This window comes from Carettochelys insculpta, chromosome 6 (genome assembly GCF_033958435.1).
Source record: "Carettochelys insculpta isolate YL-2023 chromosome 6, ASM3395843v1, whole genome shotgun sequence".
Taxonomy (NCBI): domain Eukaryota; kingdom Metazoa; phylum Chordata; order Testudines; family Carettochelyidae; genus Carettochelys; species Carettochelys insculpta.
In genome coordinates, this window is record NC_134142.1 from 48,063,260 (window position 1) to 48,079,925 (window position 16,666).

At 38.3% G+C, this 16,666-nt stretch overlaps 1 protein-coding gene across 4 annotated transcripts in view; it reads right to left on the reverse strand.

The window, feature by feature from the left end:
- Positions 1 to 2,079: 2,079 nt before the first annotated feature.
- The window catches only part of NPAS3 (neuronal PAS domain protein 3), an 870,281-nt gene continuing 855,694 nt past the window's right edge, over positions 2,080 to 16,666 (reverse strand). For all 4 annotated transcript variants that reach the window (XM_074996867.1, XM_074996866.1, XM_074996865.1 and 1 more), the window contains 3 exons: positions 13,312 to 13,459; positions 10,051 to 10,166; positions 2,080 to 6,260 (listed from right to left, as the gene is read on the reverse strand). In XM_074996867.1, the coding sequence (XP_074852968.1) occupies positions 4,951 to 6,260; positions 10,051 to 10,166; positions 13,312 to 13,459 (1,574 nt within the window). In that variant the 3' untranslated portion in view covers positions 2,080 to 4,950. The remainder of the gene's footprint in view (positions 6,261 to 10,050; positions 10,167 to 13,311; positions 13,460 to 16,666) is intronic.

The window sequence follows — 16,666 nt, forward strand, 5'->3', positions numbered from 1 at the left end:
TTAAAAAAAAATTATTGCCTGAATGTCTAAAAAAATCAAAGCCATCATTTCAAAGAGTTGGTTTTCATTTCCTTACTTGTATAATATTATAGGAAACAATTCACAAAATCCTCACTCCAGTGTATATTGGTGCAAGAATATTGCTATTTAAGACATGCTTCCATCATTTGCTTTAACATAATACACTTACATCTCATCATTACTTTGCTCACTTTGACTGATACTGTTTCTCTTGGCCAGCATTTGGACAATACCATTGAGTATTTCTGTAGTTCAGGACAGCCTCGCAGAGGATTAGTGGCTTTAGTTCATGCTGATTAAAACTAACTTGGAATAGACTTTTCTTCTTCCACTTCCCCTTTATTCTGGGCATTCTCTCTAGCTCAATTTAAATTCCCCCTGCCTCTCTTTCAGCTTCTTTGCCCCTAGTTACCTCACAAACAAGCAGCAGTGCCAACTGGAATGTGAGAGCAAAGCTGAAAGCAGCCTGCTGACCTCTGCTCCTTTCCACCTCCTGCAAACTGGAGACATATCAAACTCAGTCTGTGATAGCCCTGGCATGCAAGAGCCCCAGTTACTTGGAAATTCACAGGCCCAAATTGTGTGCTGTTAAATCATCACTGAGCTATAAATGTGCATAGAAATAAATATATTTAAAAAAATATATATATACATCGAATGATCGGATTCATTCACTCTTACTGGCTTTTGGATGGTATCTTACTTGGGAAGGGGGTGTACTGAAAACAATGGGACTAACTGTAGTGTAATGTGTTACTCAGTGTGAGTAAGGCATTCTGAATCTGGCCCAGTATTATATATTAGCGTGATGTGTCAAATATTTAACTTTGTTAAGGTGGAGCCCAATGGGGAAGAAAGTTTCCAGCAGCCAAGAAAATAGAAAATAATGGTACACAGAGCTACACTCAGGTACAGATCATAAGACCAACCCTCCCATTTTGTACTCTCACATGTGCTCTTCTCAATGAGTAGAGATCAAGATTCAGTGGAATCATCACAATATATGTAAAGTTTGTTACAGCTCAAGAAGGCAGCATAAAGAAATTCAATCACTGAAATTGCCTGATTAACAGAATTTCACATGAGGAGGGATGAAGGGCAAAAACAAGAGCTGCTCCATTCTGTCTGCTTTGCCTTTCAATCTACTCTATGCAAGCCTCTATGCCTCGTATACAATAGTCATCTTTGCAGAGTCAATGCTTACCAGCAGTTCCCACAGTGGCATCTGAGATAACAGCTTCCCCCTATACTTAGGTAACAGGAATAAGTACAGATTTTCAGATGCTGTGCAGAGGTATTGCTTGATAACTGTTTCCTTTTTAAGTCAACCAGTATGTGGGGATTTCTGGTGCAATCAAAACTGGAGGCCAATTTGATATAGGTATTCCAGTCATAATGAAAAGTTCTAGAGCGTTGTGTTTTTTGCACATGTTTTCCCCGCCGCCCATTGACAAACTCTCCTGCTTTCAGTTGTAAGGCAGAGTTTGGCCAATAAACACAAAAGATATCAACAACTTACATTTTGCCAGTCTAGAGGAAGAAAGTACATATTCAGAACAATCAACAGCCTACATAGAACCAAAGTGACTGAAGAGTTTGGTTATAACATTGTAGCGTATCACAAATGAAAATATAAAGTTCATTTTAAGTGATTAATGTATGTAAGCTGCCTTCTTCCAGCGTGCATTAACCAAGAAAAATCGCACACCTTCCACAGTGGTCAATGTTACAAGTCCATTATTCAGCTTTGATAATGTGCATAACAATGCTCAGTATGACAATGAATTGGGGTAGCTGAGAATTTAAGATGGTGGCAAGTTGGTGTAGTATTTGGATTAGCATTCTTAACCTGCATCTCAACTGCTTCTTTTCTTCAGTTCACAAGCAATAATAAATTCTATCTGTGTCCTCTTTTTTAAAAAAGAAGATAATTAAAAAAGTACCTGCTCAAACAAATACTACCAGCATTCATTAGTCAGGATGGTTATATGTAAAAGAAATGATGCCAGATAGTAACAAATCCAAGAGAAGTTTATTATGAAAATGGCACCTGCGGGATGAAAAAAATTAAGTTACATAAAGACAACCATGTATGACATGTATGAGAATCTACAAAAGTATAAAAAGAACCCTGTTGTAAATGAAGTATGTACATTTCTGATTTGCAGCATTATCAATGATCAATGAAAAAAATGTTTCAAATAAGCCAGGCACTCAAGAAGTTAGATTCGGTTAGCTTAACACAAAATAAATGTACCATAGCTGTCACTTTTTAACATTTTAATTTTTTTTGTATTGTAGAGTTGGTAACACTGCTAAGATTTATACGAACAGAATCCCTTTCCCCATTATTCAGCTACTTGGCACCAATCTCCTCATAAAAGATTTCATATATTTGTACAAGAAATAGTTAAAAACACAGACACAGTCTTCACAGGTAATGAAGTTTTTTTTTCATTTTGTAATTTTAAACACTATGGATTTAGACAGCAGCTGTGATTATCTGTTAGTTTAAATCACCAGAAATCATTTCTGACACAACACAGAAACATTTATAAAAAAAAAAAATAGAACAACAACAGCTGTCTAGCTGTTCTTTATAGCTGATAGGTGCACTCCTTTGATTGTTCAACAGCTAGAGCAGATCCTCCAAAATTAAACTTTAAATTTCACAGTCAGCTTTCTTGCTTCTTAGAATGACTTAAACCCTTCAAATATAACCATTAAAAAAGCTCATTATTAAAATTTGTGCCATCCAATTCTTTTTCACTATTATTCTGATGTGGGCTTCGACTAACTCCTCAGATTCAAAGCAGGAATTGACTCAACAAAGTGAGCGATCAAAAAATTCAAAGGACAGCTGAGTGAATATATTACCAGCACTGTACACATAAGCAAATATATGTGACAATCCTAAACTCAGTTTCCCTTTTTAATAACATTGGTCGACCTTTCAAAGAATTTTCTATCTCGCTGGCAATTGCTCTATATATTACTCCATCAACACGCCTTGGAGAAAACCAAAGAAATGCACCCTCTGCTTACAGGTAGAGCACAAGGGACTCTGGGAATGTTAACAACTGAGGCTATATGGCATCAATTTGTTTATATATCTGAGCATTACTCTTCAGTGTATTGTGTGGCACACTGGAAGAGTAAGTCATACCCAGAATTCCTCTGTGGGAAAAATGGCTCCAATAACCTTGAGCTAGTTAAGAGTCTTTTATCTCTGAGAGTGAAAAAGAAAGAAAGAAAGAGAGAGGGAGAAAGAGAGAGAGAGGTTTGAGAATACACAACAGCAAAGCAACAGCAGAAATTAAAAAATATACAGACAGTGGAAGCAGCATAAGGTGACATTACAGAGGAAGGCCACCACACAAAAACCACTAACCCCCAAGAATCACTGGTTCACTAGGACTGCAGGAATGGGACTTTACCACTCCAGACTAGAGATAAAGCACAGAGAAGACAAAGGACAAAACAACTACATTAGCTTAGTATATACTGCATATAGTAACACACATTGAAACTGCAATGGGACTGACAGCCAAGGACACTTACACATTGTACACATTACAGTTCTCACATCTGTTATTAGATGCCTTAACAAACAGCTGCCAAAGATGGAGTGGAAGAAGAATTTATACTTGACAGTCATTTGGAGTGTTTGACACCACACTTGTGATTTCTGGCAACAAAGACAAAATAGGAGATTTCTTTTCTTTTACTTAATGTGCAGTTTTCAGTTGTAGTTATCTATTTCAAGCTTATTAACCCACTCTTTAGTTTTAAAACATATTGGTTTCAATGCTAAAAATAAGAAAAAAAACACAAAACAAATCAAACAACAAAAAGTCAACCTTCCCTCTATAACTTCAAATGAAAAAATAAAACATGTTAAATATTTTCCTTTTTTACTCTGAAGTGTTATTTGAAGTTGTAAAATTAGCCTCAGTTACACTGAGAAAAAAAAAAGAGAAAAAAAAAAGAGAAAAATATCCATCTAAAAAACTGCTCCTCAAGTCAATTTAATTGAGTATTTTTAAAGCACTTTCTCTAGAAGGCTTCCTGACCCATTTAAATTTAATGTGAGGCTATGTTTGTTAGTTTGGAGGTAAAACATTTTAAGTCCTGCAGCAAATGTTAATGAGGGCTTTTGTCTTAACTAACCAAGGAGACTGCAGCACCCAACTATAGACCTGTACAGAACACATTCCTTTCAAAAACCCCAGCCCACAAGCTGCATATTGTATGAAGACATTACAGATTAATAAATGATAGCACCATGGTTTTAGAAATTAAGTTAAAGTTTCAGTAATTAACATTTAGTCTGACTTTTTAACATTCTAGTCACAGGCCAGAAATTAACTTTTTAAGAACCCAAATTATTTTATGTGCAAGTAAGAAAATCTTAACCATAAAAAGAGAATTAAACTCTGCATAAAATTCTAAAATACTATCCCCTATTTTTAAAGGAATTAGGAACAAAAACCCCTTTTCATTTGACTTAGTCAAACAGGGCACATTGTTTATGTTTGTCTCTTTTAATCTTGATCATATCAAGATCATTGTGAAGTAAAACCAATGGTTGTCACTTTAAAATCTCTTTACCACAACACTGAGAATTCTATGGCAGAGGCATACACATATTAAAGGCATCTTAATAAAGATGCAAAGGAAAAAAACACACATCTCAGAAGAAGACAAAATGGCAGGCAACTGGTACTTCAACTCTCTGAAGGCAAAAATAAAAAAATATCTTTACATTAAAGAATAAGTCAAGTTAAAGAGAAAGGGAATGAAAGGGGGACCATCATATGGAGAGAATAAGCTGACCTGCTCAAATTCAAAGTGCTAGAATTAATGGTCTAAATTAAAACATAGTCTATGCCTCAGAGTATAACACTGAACACAGTATGTGGTCATTTTTCAATCCTCTTTCCGTTCCAGAGTCTGTGTAGTGTGAATTCCATTGCTGTACACAGGAAATGGAAGAGTGGAAAAAAGTCCTTCGGCAGTTGTGAACACGTTCCCTGCAGGCATTTGGGTCAGACTGGCCCCGCTCACAGCACTTCCGAATGGTCCTGACATATTGAGTCGGTGAACGTGGTGGTAGAGCATTTCCATCGGTGTTTTAGGATCCAGCCCAAAGCTGGGGCTGTTAACATCAACAAAATTAACAGCATGGGTATTAGGGAGGAGATTGCCCTGCATGGCTAAAGTAACTTCAGCTGGAGCATACCGAATAGTGCCAGTGGTGTAGACCCTCTGAGCAGCAGTGCTGGTGGCAGCAAGGGTTCCAGTTACCCTGTGAACCAAAGGAAGGACCACATTGCCTGCTTGCAACCTCTGAAGGGCTTCCAGATCCCCAGTGTACAACAAAGAGTTGGAAGTGCTTGGACCTCCTGGATGTTTGTCCCGTGGAGATGCTGAAAGTGGGGGTGACAAAGGGTCGGAGGATACAGGAGCCAAGGCCGAGCTGGATGAGGTGCTGAACTGAGTTTTGCGGCTGGCAGTATTTTCAGACCCTGGTGGGGTGAGAACAGAGTCTGGAATGGAGACATGTAAACTACTGCTGGCTTGTGGTGAGGGGAAGTGCTCTGAGCTTGGGGGCTTGGTCATACTGTAGGGCGATTCATTCCTTGAGATTTCCCGGTTAGGAGGGTAATTCCAAATACTGCTATCGTTATCAAAATTGATAGGTTCTGAGATCTCTGTTTTAATTTTGAGCACTGAGGCACTGTTTGGTGACGAGAGCAGCTGGGGCTGGTCCACCAATGCTGAGTCAAGTCCATTTGGGCTTGAAGTGCTTGATAGCCTTCTGCGGGTCATGCTGCCTCCTTTCTGCTTTTTCCTCCTCTTTTTCCTCTTTTGATGTTTGCTGGAAGACTGGGCATTTACTTCCCCTGTGCTGTCTGAGTCCTTGGCACTGTCTGACGTCAACGATTCACAGTTCTGCAACCGCAAGTCTGATTCACTCTCCACATAGCGCTCCACCTTGATCTGCATAGAACCAAGAGTACCAAAACTGTCCTCAGGGGCCTTCTGATTCTCAAAGTCAGAATTTTCAAAGCTGTCATCACTATCCCTGCTGTCCTGGTTGCTGGAGCTGTTCCCATCATCATTACAGTTCATTTCATTATCTGACTGGTTCCCAGACTTCTTCCTATCAGATTCAGGGTCTTCGCTGTTTTCTGATTGGTTTCCTTTCTCATCTGACTTGGAGTTCTCATTGTCCTCTGGAAGGAAAGAAAAGTGAAAAACACCATTAGCAATAGCAACATAAGATTAAAAACCCACTTGTCTGCCTAAAATGAGATGTCACATCACCTGCCAGGTTTCTGTAAAAGCCTTTCTCTGAGGCTCAATGGAGGAGTTTTTTTTCTAAGCTCTAGATCCACAGTTCTAGCAGCTTGAAGCTTGAAGGGATTTAATTATGGTTAATCCCCCTGATCCAGGATCCTGAGGGCACCTATTTCAAGTGGGATCCCTCAGTACATTTTCTTTAATGATAACAATTCTGATAACTGCTAACAATTCTGATAACATAAGAACGAGGGGTCACCAAAAGAAATTATTGGGTAACATTTAAAACTAACAAAAGGAAGTTTTTATTCATGCAGTGCATGATAGTCCTGTGAAACTCCTTGCCAGAGGATTTTGTGAAGATCAGGACTTTTAACAGGGTTCAAAAAAGAACTAAATATATTCATGGAGGTTAGGTCCCTCAATGACTATTGGCCAAGATAGGTAGGAATGGTGTCCCTGACTTCTGTATGTCAGAGGCTGGATATGGATGCTAGGAAAGAGGGATCACTTCATGGTTATCTGTACTGTACACTCCCTCTGGGGCATCTGGCATTGGCCAATGTCGGAGTGGGATTTTGCCCATGAAAGCTTATGCTCTAAAAAATCTGTTAGTCTAGAAGGTGCAGGAATTGCCACAGGACTTCTCATTGCTTTGCAGATAGAGACTAACATGGCTACACCTCTGATACTTGTCAGAAGAGAGGATATTGGGCTAGCTGGACCTTTGGTCTGACCCGGTATGGCCGTTCTTATGTTCTAACTGTCTGCGACTCGATTCCAATAGCGTTCACTGAAGTGAGAAGTCAGTGAATGAGTCAGCTCTAGTGATGTGCTCTTGAGATTTCTGTTTCACATTAACATTCTTATAAGAGGAATAGGAGTGATGCAATAGCGTGATTAAGTGATAATCCACACACTTGATTCTCCTTATGGGGACTTCAGTGGAATTACTCTTCAGTTACTCCTGTGTGAGTGGAGAATCATGTCTTCTTTAATACAAGAACTAGAGGTCACCAAATGAAATTACTGGGTAACATTTAAAACTAACAAAAGGAAGTTTTTATTCATGCAGTGCATGATAGTCCTCTGAAACTCCTTGCCAGAGGATTTTATGAAGTTCAAAACTATAACAGGGTACAAAAAAGAGCTAGATAAACTCATGGAGGACAGGTCCATCAATAGCTATTAGCTAGGATGTGCAGGAATGGTGTCCCTAGCTTTTATTTATCTCAAGCTGGGAATGGGTGACAGGGGAGAGAATCACTTGATGGTTACCTATTTTATTCATTCCCTTTGGGGCACTTGGCATTGGCCACTGTCAAAAGACAGGATACTGGGCTAGATGGACCTTTGGTTTGCCCCAGTAGGGACATTCTTATGTTTTAATGTGTATAAGTTTGAGTAAATGCATCAGTTAAAACAATGCAGTTACTCTGGCCTGCTGTGTGCCAATATTCTCTTGGGCAGCAAAAAGGAAAGTAGAGAAAAATTAACTCTGGTGCAACAAATGGAGGTACACTAGTTTACATTAGCTCAGGACCTGGTCCTGTCCTCCTATTTCTTTGATTTTTATTTTATATTTACTTCACTTTTAACTGAATAAGACAAACACACCAGTCTGCTGTACGCAGGCAGCAAGAGCAGCTTTCAGAATACTGACAATTATCCACACTGTTGGAAAGAGTCATGCATGGCTTGAAGAGAACCCTGTCGTTGCAGAACAGTCCAAATTCTTTCCTTAGCACATAAAAGATGTTTTTGTTTTCCCTCATCAGAGCCAAGAATTACCATTTTAAATTCTCCACTCTGAGCAGGGAGAAAAAGGGCCAGTTTTTCTGTAATGATTGGGTTCCTCTGGAGCCAGGGCAGTTCCAAACAAGCGTGCCAGAAGCAGCTGAGCAGCTGGGCTTGATGGTGATGTTAGCTGTTCAAATCTTCAAGCTTTGTACGTTTATCTTGTATAATTCATTTGGATTGATTTATAAAACAATTAATTAGATACTAAACCTTTTTGTTATGAAACTTTTATTTCTACTTAGAACTACATTTATTTAAAAAAAGTAAAAAGAAAAGACTTTCCCCTCACTTTTAAAGTATTATTACCACCTGATAGAGTGACTTTAATTTCACATAAGACAAAATGGCACTGTCTGTCTGTAGATTTACAAACACTTGGTCTGAACTTACTGATTTCAGCCAAAAAGGTCTTAACAAACTCAGATCTTCCAAAACAAAAAGCAGTCAAGTAGCACTTTAAAGACTAGCAAAATAGTTGATTAGGTGAGCTTTCGTGGGACAGACCCACTTCTTCAAGTGGGTCTGTCCCACAAAAACTCACCTAGTCAACTATTTTGATAGTCTTTAAAGTGCTAGTTGACTGCTTTTTGTTTTGATAGTGTATAGACTAGCACGGCTTCCCCTCTGGTACTATTCAGACCTTCCAGTAGTTTTGTTGAATTCACATTAAGTGAACAATAAAGAACCCAAAACTGTTAACAGTTTTGTCCTACTTTTTAGGATGCATGCCACTTCCATGCATCACTGAAGAATGCTCCCGTACTCTGGGCCAGCCTCAGCAGTCCTGAACATACATATACTTCTCAACTATAGAAACTCAGCGTCCACATGGCAAATGCACACTTTTCTTCACAGCTATATTACTGGATTACATAGAAGGACCAAAGAGATCTCAAATCATGTGGACATAAAGCCAGTATTTTTGTCTAATGTCTGACTCTGTCAAAAGAGAAGCGAGGAATGAGTGTGGAAGGTAAGATAACAAATGGCTGTTAATTAAAAAATAAAGGTTATAAATGGTGATTCTTTTCTCACACCTGATTAACATCAGTGTAACCAATGACTTCAGGGTATTTGTTCCTGATTTATACAGACATGAGAGAAAAATCAGGCCTCCAGAATCAATTTTTGCACTAAAAACAATCCCTTACCAAGAAAACAGCCAATCAGTACACCTACATACGTAATTCCTTTTACACCTACTCGGGAAGTACATGAACTGGCTGAACATATTACCCTTTTTAGGATTTTTTTTATTTATAGAATGAATTGAACCAGATCATTAGCATTAAAAGAAACAAAAATGCCCCAAGAGAGGCAAAATTTACAAAAAGGGCTTTGAACCTGTACGGTTCTAATACAACATGATGCTTTTCATTTAAGCAAACACACAAATTTTGTCCCAGAGGGATAGCTGTGTTAGTCTGTTATCTGCAAAAACAAAACAGAGTGCACAAATTTTGTAATCTTTACTGACCCCTAGTGAAACAACTTGAGAAGCCTATTTATACAGCAGAAGGGGTGATAAACTTCCACAGTGTACATTTATGTTGGGAACACATGACTACTCTTGACAGGTAAGAACTGGAATCATATTTGGCAGTTACAATCTAAGCCCTTTGCATAAGGCATAATACTTGCTAACAGACTGAGCTTGAGGATTCAAATATTTTGATAAGTGCAATTCAACCAGGCACTCGTGTACTTAGTAAATAGCAGATGATTCTGGGTCACTGAAAGAGTTTGATATCTTTCAAAAACAGGATTTTGTGGTGCTAAGGTATTATTTCTAATGCTGACCCATCTGTGAAAAATCTAAGATTTAGCGATAACCTGTAAATGTCATCACTGACTTGGCTTTGAAGATACAAAGATATAAAATAAAGAAGTTAAGTAGTAGAAAAACAGAATGGCCTGTATTACCCGAGTTGTCCTTTGAGTCTGATTCAGAATCGGAAGTCTCTGAGGATTCTGAGGTTTTCTCTGGCAGATGAGGAAGTTGTGCAATATCCATCGGTGTGTCCTTGTATTCTGGGTTACTACAGAATAGACAGCAAATAGAAACACAAATGGATGATTTGCAGTTTGATAGCTTTCCTTCTGTCCTTTATCAAGTCTCAGGAGCAAAGAATGTAAATAGAGAGAAGAGAAAATATGAAAACATACATGTTTCTCCTCAGTTCATCACAGCAAAATTTTCTGAAAGTTTTTTTGATACTAAAATTGTAGCAAAATGCTTGATGCCCACAAAATATCTGAGTTTTTGAAGTACTCAGTTTGCTCTCCCTGCCTGTCTGATATCTAAGAGCAACTCTGGACTGTATAATCAGTACCACAATCTTAATATCTAGAATACTTTCCCATTACAACGATAGGGAGGGAGCAAGAGAGAGCTGATATCCTTTAAAACTTGTTTCTACACTACCTCTGATGCTCATCACATTTAGTCAGTTGACAATACACTATGCAATCTTTGTTATAGCTATTGAAGAGTTGTTTTCCTAAGGGCTATGCACTCCAGACTGTAGGTTAGTAAATCTCACTTTGAAATTACTGAGAATATTGCTCAATTAAGGACCACAGAGCCTGGTCACTGCTCAGGTAGCTCAGAAGCTATTAGGCAAAAATTAGCAACCTAAATATATGACAGATGCACGTGCATGTTAGGATGCATATGTTAAGGATACAGAACTGTCAACACACCTATTATAATCATATCTTCATCTGCTCATGTGGTGTTCACCTGTGGCTTGTTTGCAACGAACATGATTGCAATGTGAAAAAAGCCCAATTATTAAAGAAAGTCTTATAAAAATAATTTTTGTTCTGTTTTGTGCCTCTTTAAAGTGTATTCCTTTTTAAAAAGAAAGGCAAGACCAGAAGATACCTAGATAAACAAATGCAGTACCGATTGTTTAAACAAATATTTATTGGTGGACTTTTGAGTAGTTGATTATTCCCAGGTGATTCATATTCCAGCCCAGTGGGTTACCCAGAGCTCTACAGTTCTGTACAGACAGAAAAAATGGGTGAATGGGTTTCCAGGCTACTAAATGTGTCCTAAGCATTACAACCACACAGTGCCTATATTAAATTTATTCTAGTGCACTGTGACAATTCAGTGTTGAAATACTGATAGTTGTTCTCTGTCTTTACCTAGGACTATCATTTTTGCAAATTTGTCCTGTGGGACAAAAATGTGACATTATGCTGTTGCGTCACAATGTGATAAAGTTACTGTACATGACCATGCCACAATGCAGAAGTACGCCACACAGTTTCCCTCCCTTCTAGCAAAAGAAATTGTGTGTGTGTGTGTGTGTGTAAAAATAGTTGCTTAAACAGAAACAACCATTTTCTTGACCAAGAACAGGAGCTCTAACTAGTAACACAGTGAATTCAGAACTCAGATTGGACAGGCATTTGAACATACTTTCTCATGCATGAAAAAAAATATACAAAAGCAGTGTTCTTGCTATTGCTAATATCAGTGCTCTTCATGCCTTGCTCTGTCAATAAAATACTGTTAATTGCTTGGATCTTTTCGGATCCCATTACTGGGAGTAATCTATATGCAAATTGTATAAAGGATTACTGTTCTCTAAAAGAACACTTAGGGGAATGAGGGGAAAAAATCAAGTTCTATGAGGATTAGACCAATTAGGCCCTCATCTTAATTAGTTTCTGACTAATTCTCCGTTAGTAGACAGCAAATTTTTGTGGAACAGTTGTGGATCAGATTTACTCAGCGTCTGGATACCAGCAGATGCAGAAAAAAGCATTGGTTTATAATTCTAGTTAGATATTTAGGGAGATTAGAAAACCAACACACTATCTGGTATAATCTGAAGCTCTGTTTAGGAGAAGTTTAGGGTTGGAAGGGCAACCACATACTGCAGGTCAAGGCTTGGTTGAGTTTTAGGAACAAATAGGGCTACATGGTGCTACACTCTTGCAAGCTGGGTTAACTCCTCACTTTCACAGATATCGATCATTTGCCACATTTTAAAGAAAAAGTGGAATATGGACAGACTGTGAGATCCATGCTCACTCCAGCACACAAAAACGTGACCCACGTCCCCTCTACTACACTGCCATGCAAAGCTTCCACAATGTCAGGGCCTGTGCTCCCTTACGAATTGATCACTCTTGGCTTCCAGACTAGGAAATCAAGACTATTCCACTGTCTGAGACTGTAGTTCAGGCAGGCACAATCTCCACCACGCTCCTTGAGTATGGCATAAAAGTCACAATCTAGGCCTTAGACATCACTTTGAACTTTCCCTGAATCACATTGGGAATAAACGGAAGATAACAAGGCATGGCGAGTAACTTACAAATGGAGCTGACCAAAGAATGGCAATTCCATTTTGCTAAAACTTTTGAAGTTTCCATTTTTTTCATTAGAACGGAGAAAAAACAACAAACCGGAGCCCCTTCCAGATGTCTTTGCAAAGGAGAGTTCTATCAAAATGGTTTTAGAATTCAAAAAGTCAAGTTTTTGATTCGACATTTCTCTCTCTGTAACCAGAGTCCACCCTGGATCTTAGAAACCATCATGCTGAAAATGTGCTCGCAATTAATCTGTCAAAGTTGAAATGTTTTGGCTTTAGCAACTTAGCATATTTTGACAAAAATAAAGGTTTAGTCAAAAATGTTCCAACACACTCTATTTAACAGCATTCATTTATTTTTTTTCACCTCGCAAGATGAGTACTGCCTTAATGCCTGCTATCGCAAGAAGGCAGGTTGGAATGAAGATCACCTTTCCAAGAGACATGTCTGTCATGTACCTGGAAGATCACCTTGGAGTCATCAGAGTAGAATTTTGCAATAAACAAAGAAGCTACTGCTTAAAAAATCATCATAACTGTTAGAACAAACCCAATGTATGGTGGGCCAGGTGTTTGGGATTTTCAGCTAGTACTGGGTAGAATTCCAGGCAATGGAGGCTTGCAATAAAACTGATGGAGGGTTACTTTAACAGAAACATAGTGCAATAATTCAAGAAGTTGCCAGCAACCTGAGGAATGACAGCTGCTTTTACTTAGAAGGACCTGGTTTTGAGCACAATCAGATGATTAAGCTCATCTCATATTAACTTTCTGTCGTTGCCACTGTTGTTCTTTTTACTCCATATAAAGTGAGAGAAATTCAAATAAAGGAAGTGACTGAAACTTATACCTCAGAAGGTAATTGACCCAGATGATATTCTTCTCATTTGCATTCTTGGCATTGATAGCTATGGTAGCGCTGGACTGTATCCAGATGTACCCTCCATTCTTCTGCATCCAGCGGTAATATTTAGTTACACACTGACCCTTATTCAGCACTGTGAAGAAAACAAACAAGACAATAAATATTGTGAGTTAGTGTCCCTATAAAATAATATTCATCTCTACCACCCCAATGTACAGTTCAATGCCGAATGCCAGAAAGATGACAAATAAGTTCAACTATTTACCAGTACATCAGTGGGCTACAATCATTTGGAAAAAGTCTTTAATCAGTTTTTGGCAGCCCCAGTGTGAGAGAAAGAGCAAAAAGGACTACAAATCTCTCTGCTCCACAAAATACCTGATGCTGCCTGGATAATTTCAGTGCATATGATGATAAATTGCAAAAATAAAATAAAATAAAATAAAATCGTACGTGATTTATTCATAGCTCCTAGGTAGAACTCTTTTAGAGTCTGGATATTTGAAAGGTTTGGGAAGATATTCTACCCTATTCTTTGATCATTTCTCCTTATTGCAGGTGAAATCAACTACTGAACTTATGTATCTGTTCTTTTGATCTTGTCAAACAGAATTTACAGTTCTAAGATGAACCAAATCTCCATTGGTCAGCAGGGAGAAGGTCTTTCTTAGGAGATGTTGCTTAATACTGGAGCAAAATAAATCTACCAACAGATTGCAAAAGAAACTGTGGCCTAAGGAAGGTGCAGAATTGACTTTTGATTAGAGTCATGCAGAGTGACAGCTCTCACAGGGCCTAAAATATAACCAGGCATGGAGAAAAAGTAAAAACAATCTGTAAAGTGAACCTGTGGTATTAGATGCCCACAGAAAGAAATCTTGAAAATACAGAAGATTACAATAGTTCTCTAACTACAATGTTACCAAGTTTAAATTGCTTTGATTTATTATCTGATTATTTCTGTGCTAAAAAGGAGAATGAAATGCTCATCTTTCATAAAAATAAATTACTATACAGTGGCATTACTTGAAGAATGCCTAGAATATATAAATCTGGATATTCTTACTCCAGTGCATACTCTGCTTGTCTGTATTTTCTGTTAATTCCTGGAAATCTGGCACACTAGAGGGCAGTGTGCACTCATACACACCTTCTGCTTTTGGCATGTCCTTGTCTCCGTCTGCTAAAATGAAAAACCTCTAACTGCTGTAATAAATTTGGCTAAATTAGCTGCTAAATGGTTATCTCAAGTAATATGTATTTGCATTAATCATTTTGCTCTAAACCAGAACAAGCCAGAGTCCTAAAGACGTAGTAAATTCATATTGTCCATTTAATTATGGCTAATAAGTGCTTCATATACAATAGTTTCATGAAGTACATTTTGATTTTTTTGGTGGGGGAGAGAGGAAGAAAAAAGTCACTGTGGAAAATGCTGCTGAAGTTCCTCATGTAGAGTCACAAATGACACTTCAGAGCACTCCAGTTAACCAAATGCATATCGCTCAAGTTATCTATATGTCTCTATCTATCATTAAACCCATATAATTATATATTTAAAGAGTAAGATACATTCACATACTTATTTGCACATCTTACTTTGTCTCTAAAAACTTTGTAAAGTATTACATTTTTACAAAGTTAAAAGAGGGACATATCTAACAGTGAATTTCCAACGTCAGTCAGTTTTCCTCTGTATTACCGGTAAATAGTTGCAATTTGGGTTATGGCATTTTGCAAACAAGCTAAAGTTGTCTATACAGCTGTCTTTATTTCTAACAGTAGGCTCCTTCAAGTTCCCCACATTTTGTTTTTGCATTCAGTTCTAAGTTTCAAGCTTTCTTCTATGGTGATTCATAGGACACAAAACTGCATGGTGAAGCAGAAAGCAGGTAAAATACAGCTTTTCTGTCAAACCATTCTTGCATGCAACCTGAGACAGCAATTTTATGCAAATTATTCCAGCTTTGTAATTGTTATTAGTTACATTCAGCAGTGACAGCTCTAGGAGGAAGGGGGGAAAACACTGCTTAAAGGTTTACTGTGTTGGAATTTTTCATTTCAGTAAGAGTACATGAGCTAGTGGCTGATTAGGAAAGTAGTATCCCTGGAATGCTGAAAAATTAAGACCATATACATGTATAGAGGATAGAGCAAATCTATCTAAACTTGTAAATAGTAATAATAATAATAATAATAACTATAATAAAACGATTGCCTTCCACTTCTATAACAGCCTCCATTTGAGGACCTCAACATGTTATAAAAATATTAAAGAATTAAGCCTTATAACTATCCTCAGCTTTTATAGATTTAAAACTGAGACAGTAGGCAGTTCAATGATTTCCACAAGACCGTATAGGTAATCTGTGGTGGAGCCAAATCGCTCAGCTCTTTCTATCCCATCCCTGAACCACCACATCTCTATTTTGCTGGATACTCATTGTTTGCATGGCTGAGGCTGCTGCTACATTACCATTGTCTCATTGGAGGGGGCATGGTAATAAGGCAATTTGAAGCAGGCTAATGAGGCACTGACATGCATATTCAATGCCTCATTAGCATAATGGCAGCCACACAAACAAACTTTGAATTGCAGATTGATAGTGAAGATGGGGGCAGCTTTGAAATAAGTGCCCCACTTCAACATTCCCTTACTCTCACAGAACTAGATCAGAGAAAGGGAACGTCGAAGCAGGGTGCTTATTTCGATGCTGCCCCCATCTTCACTGTCAAGCTAAAATTTAAAGTTTGTTCATGCGGCTGCCATTACGCTAATGAGGCGCTGAAGATAATGAGGCACTGAATATGCACATCAGCGCCTCATTAGCCTCCTCGGAATTGCCTCATTACAATGCCCCCTCCGACGGGACAATGGTAGTGGAGCAGCAGCCGCAGAAAGTCTATCATGAGCACAATGGGGCTTAATTCCCTCTTCATTTCCCAACTGTGGAATCAAGAGCAAAATGAAAGCCTTACAAAACCCACACTTTGATATGAAGAGACATTTGCCTTTCTAAAACTTTCAGCACACAGAAAAGAACTCAATGCACTGCAGTCACATGCAAACATTTCTAGGTTTTCCAGAGCTCAGGAACCAGCATGGCTAGGAATAGGGGCTATTCTATTCCACATATCTATTCTGGAAATACCATCACTAGACCTAACCAGGTTATTCACAGAATCACAGGCACATTCTCATGTTTCTCAACTAACTTATAAGAGGGGCTCTTTTGCATATTTGGCTTCATTTAATTCTTGACTCCCCCACTCCTCCCAAAAGAGATCCCTGCGGAACCTCATTTGTTATGCCCTTCCAGCATAACTGTGAACCACTGGT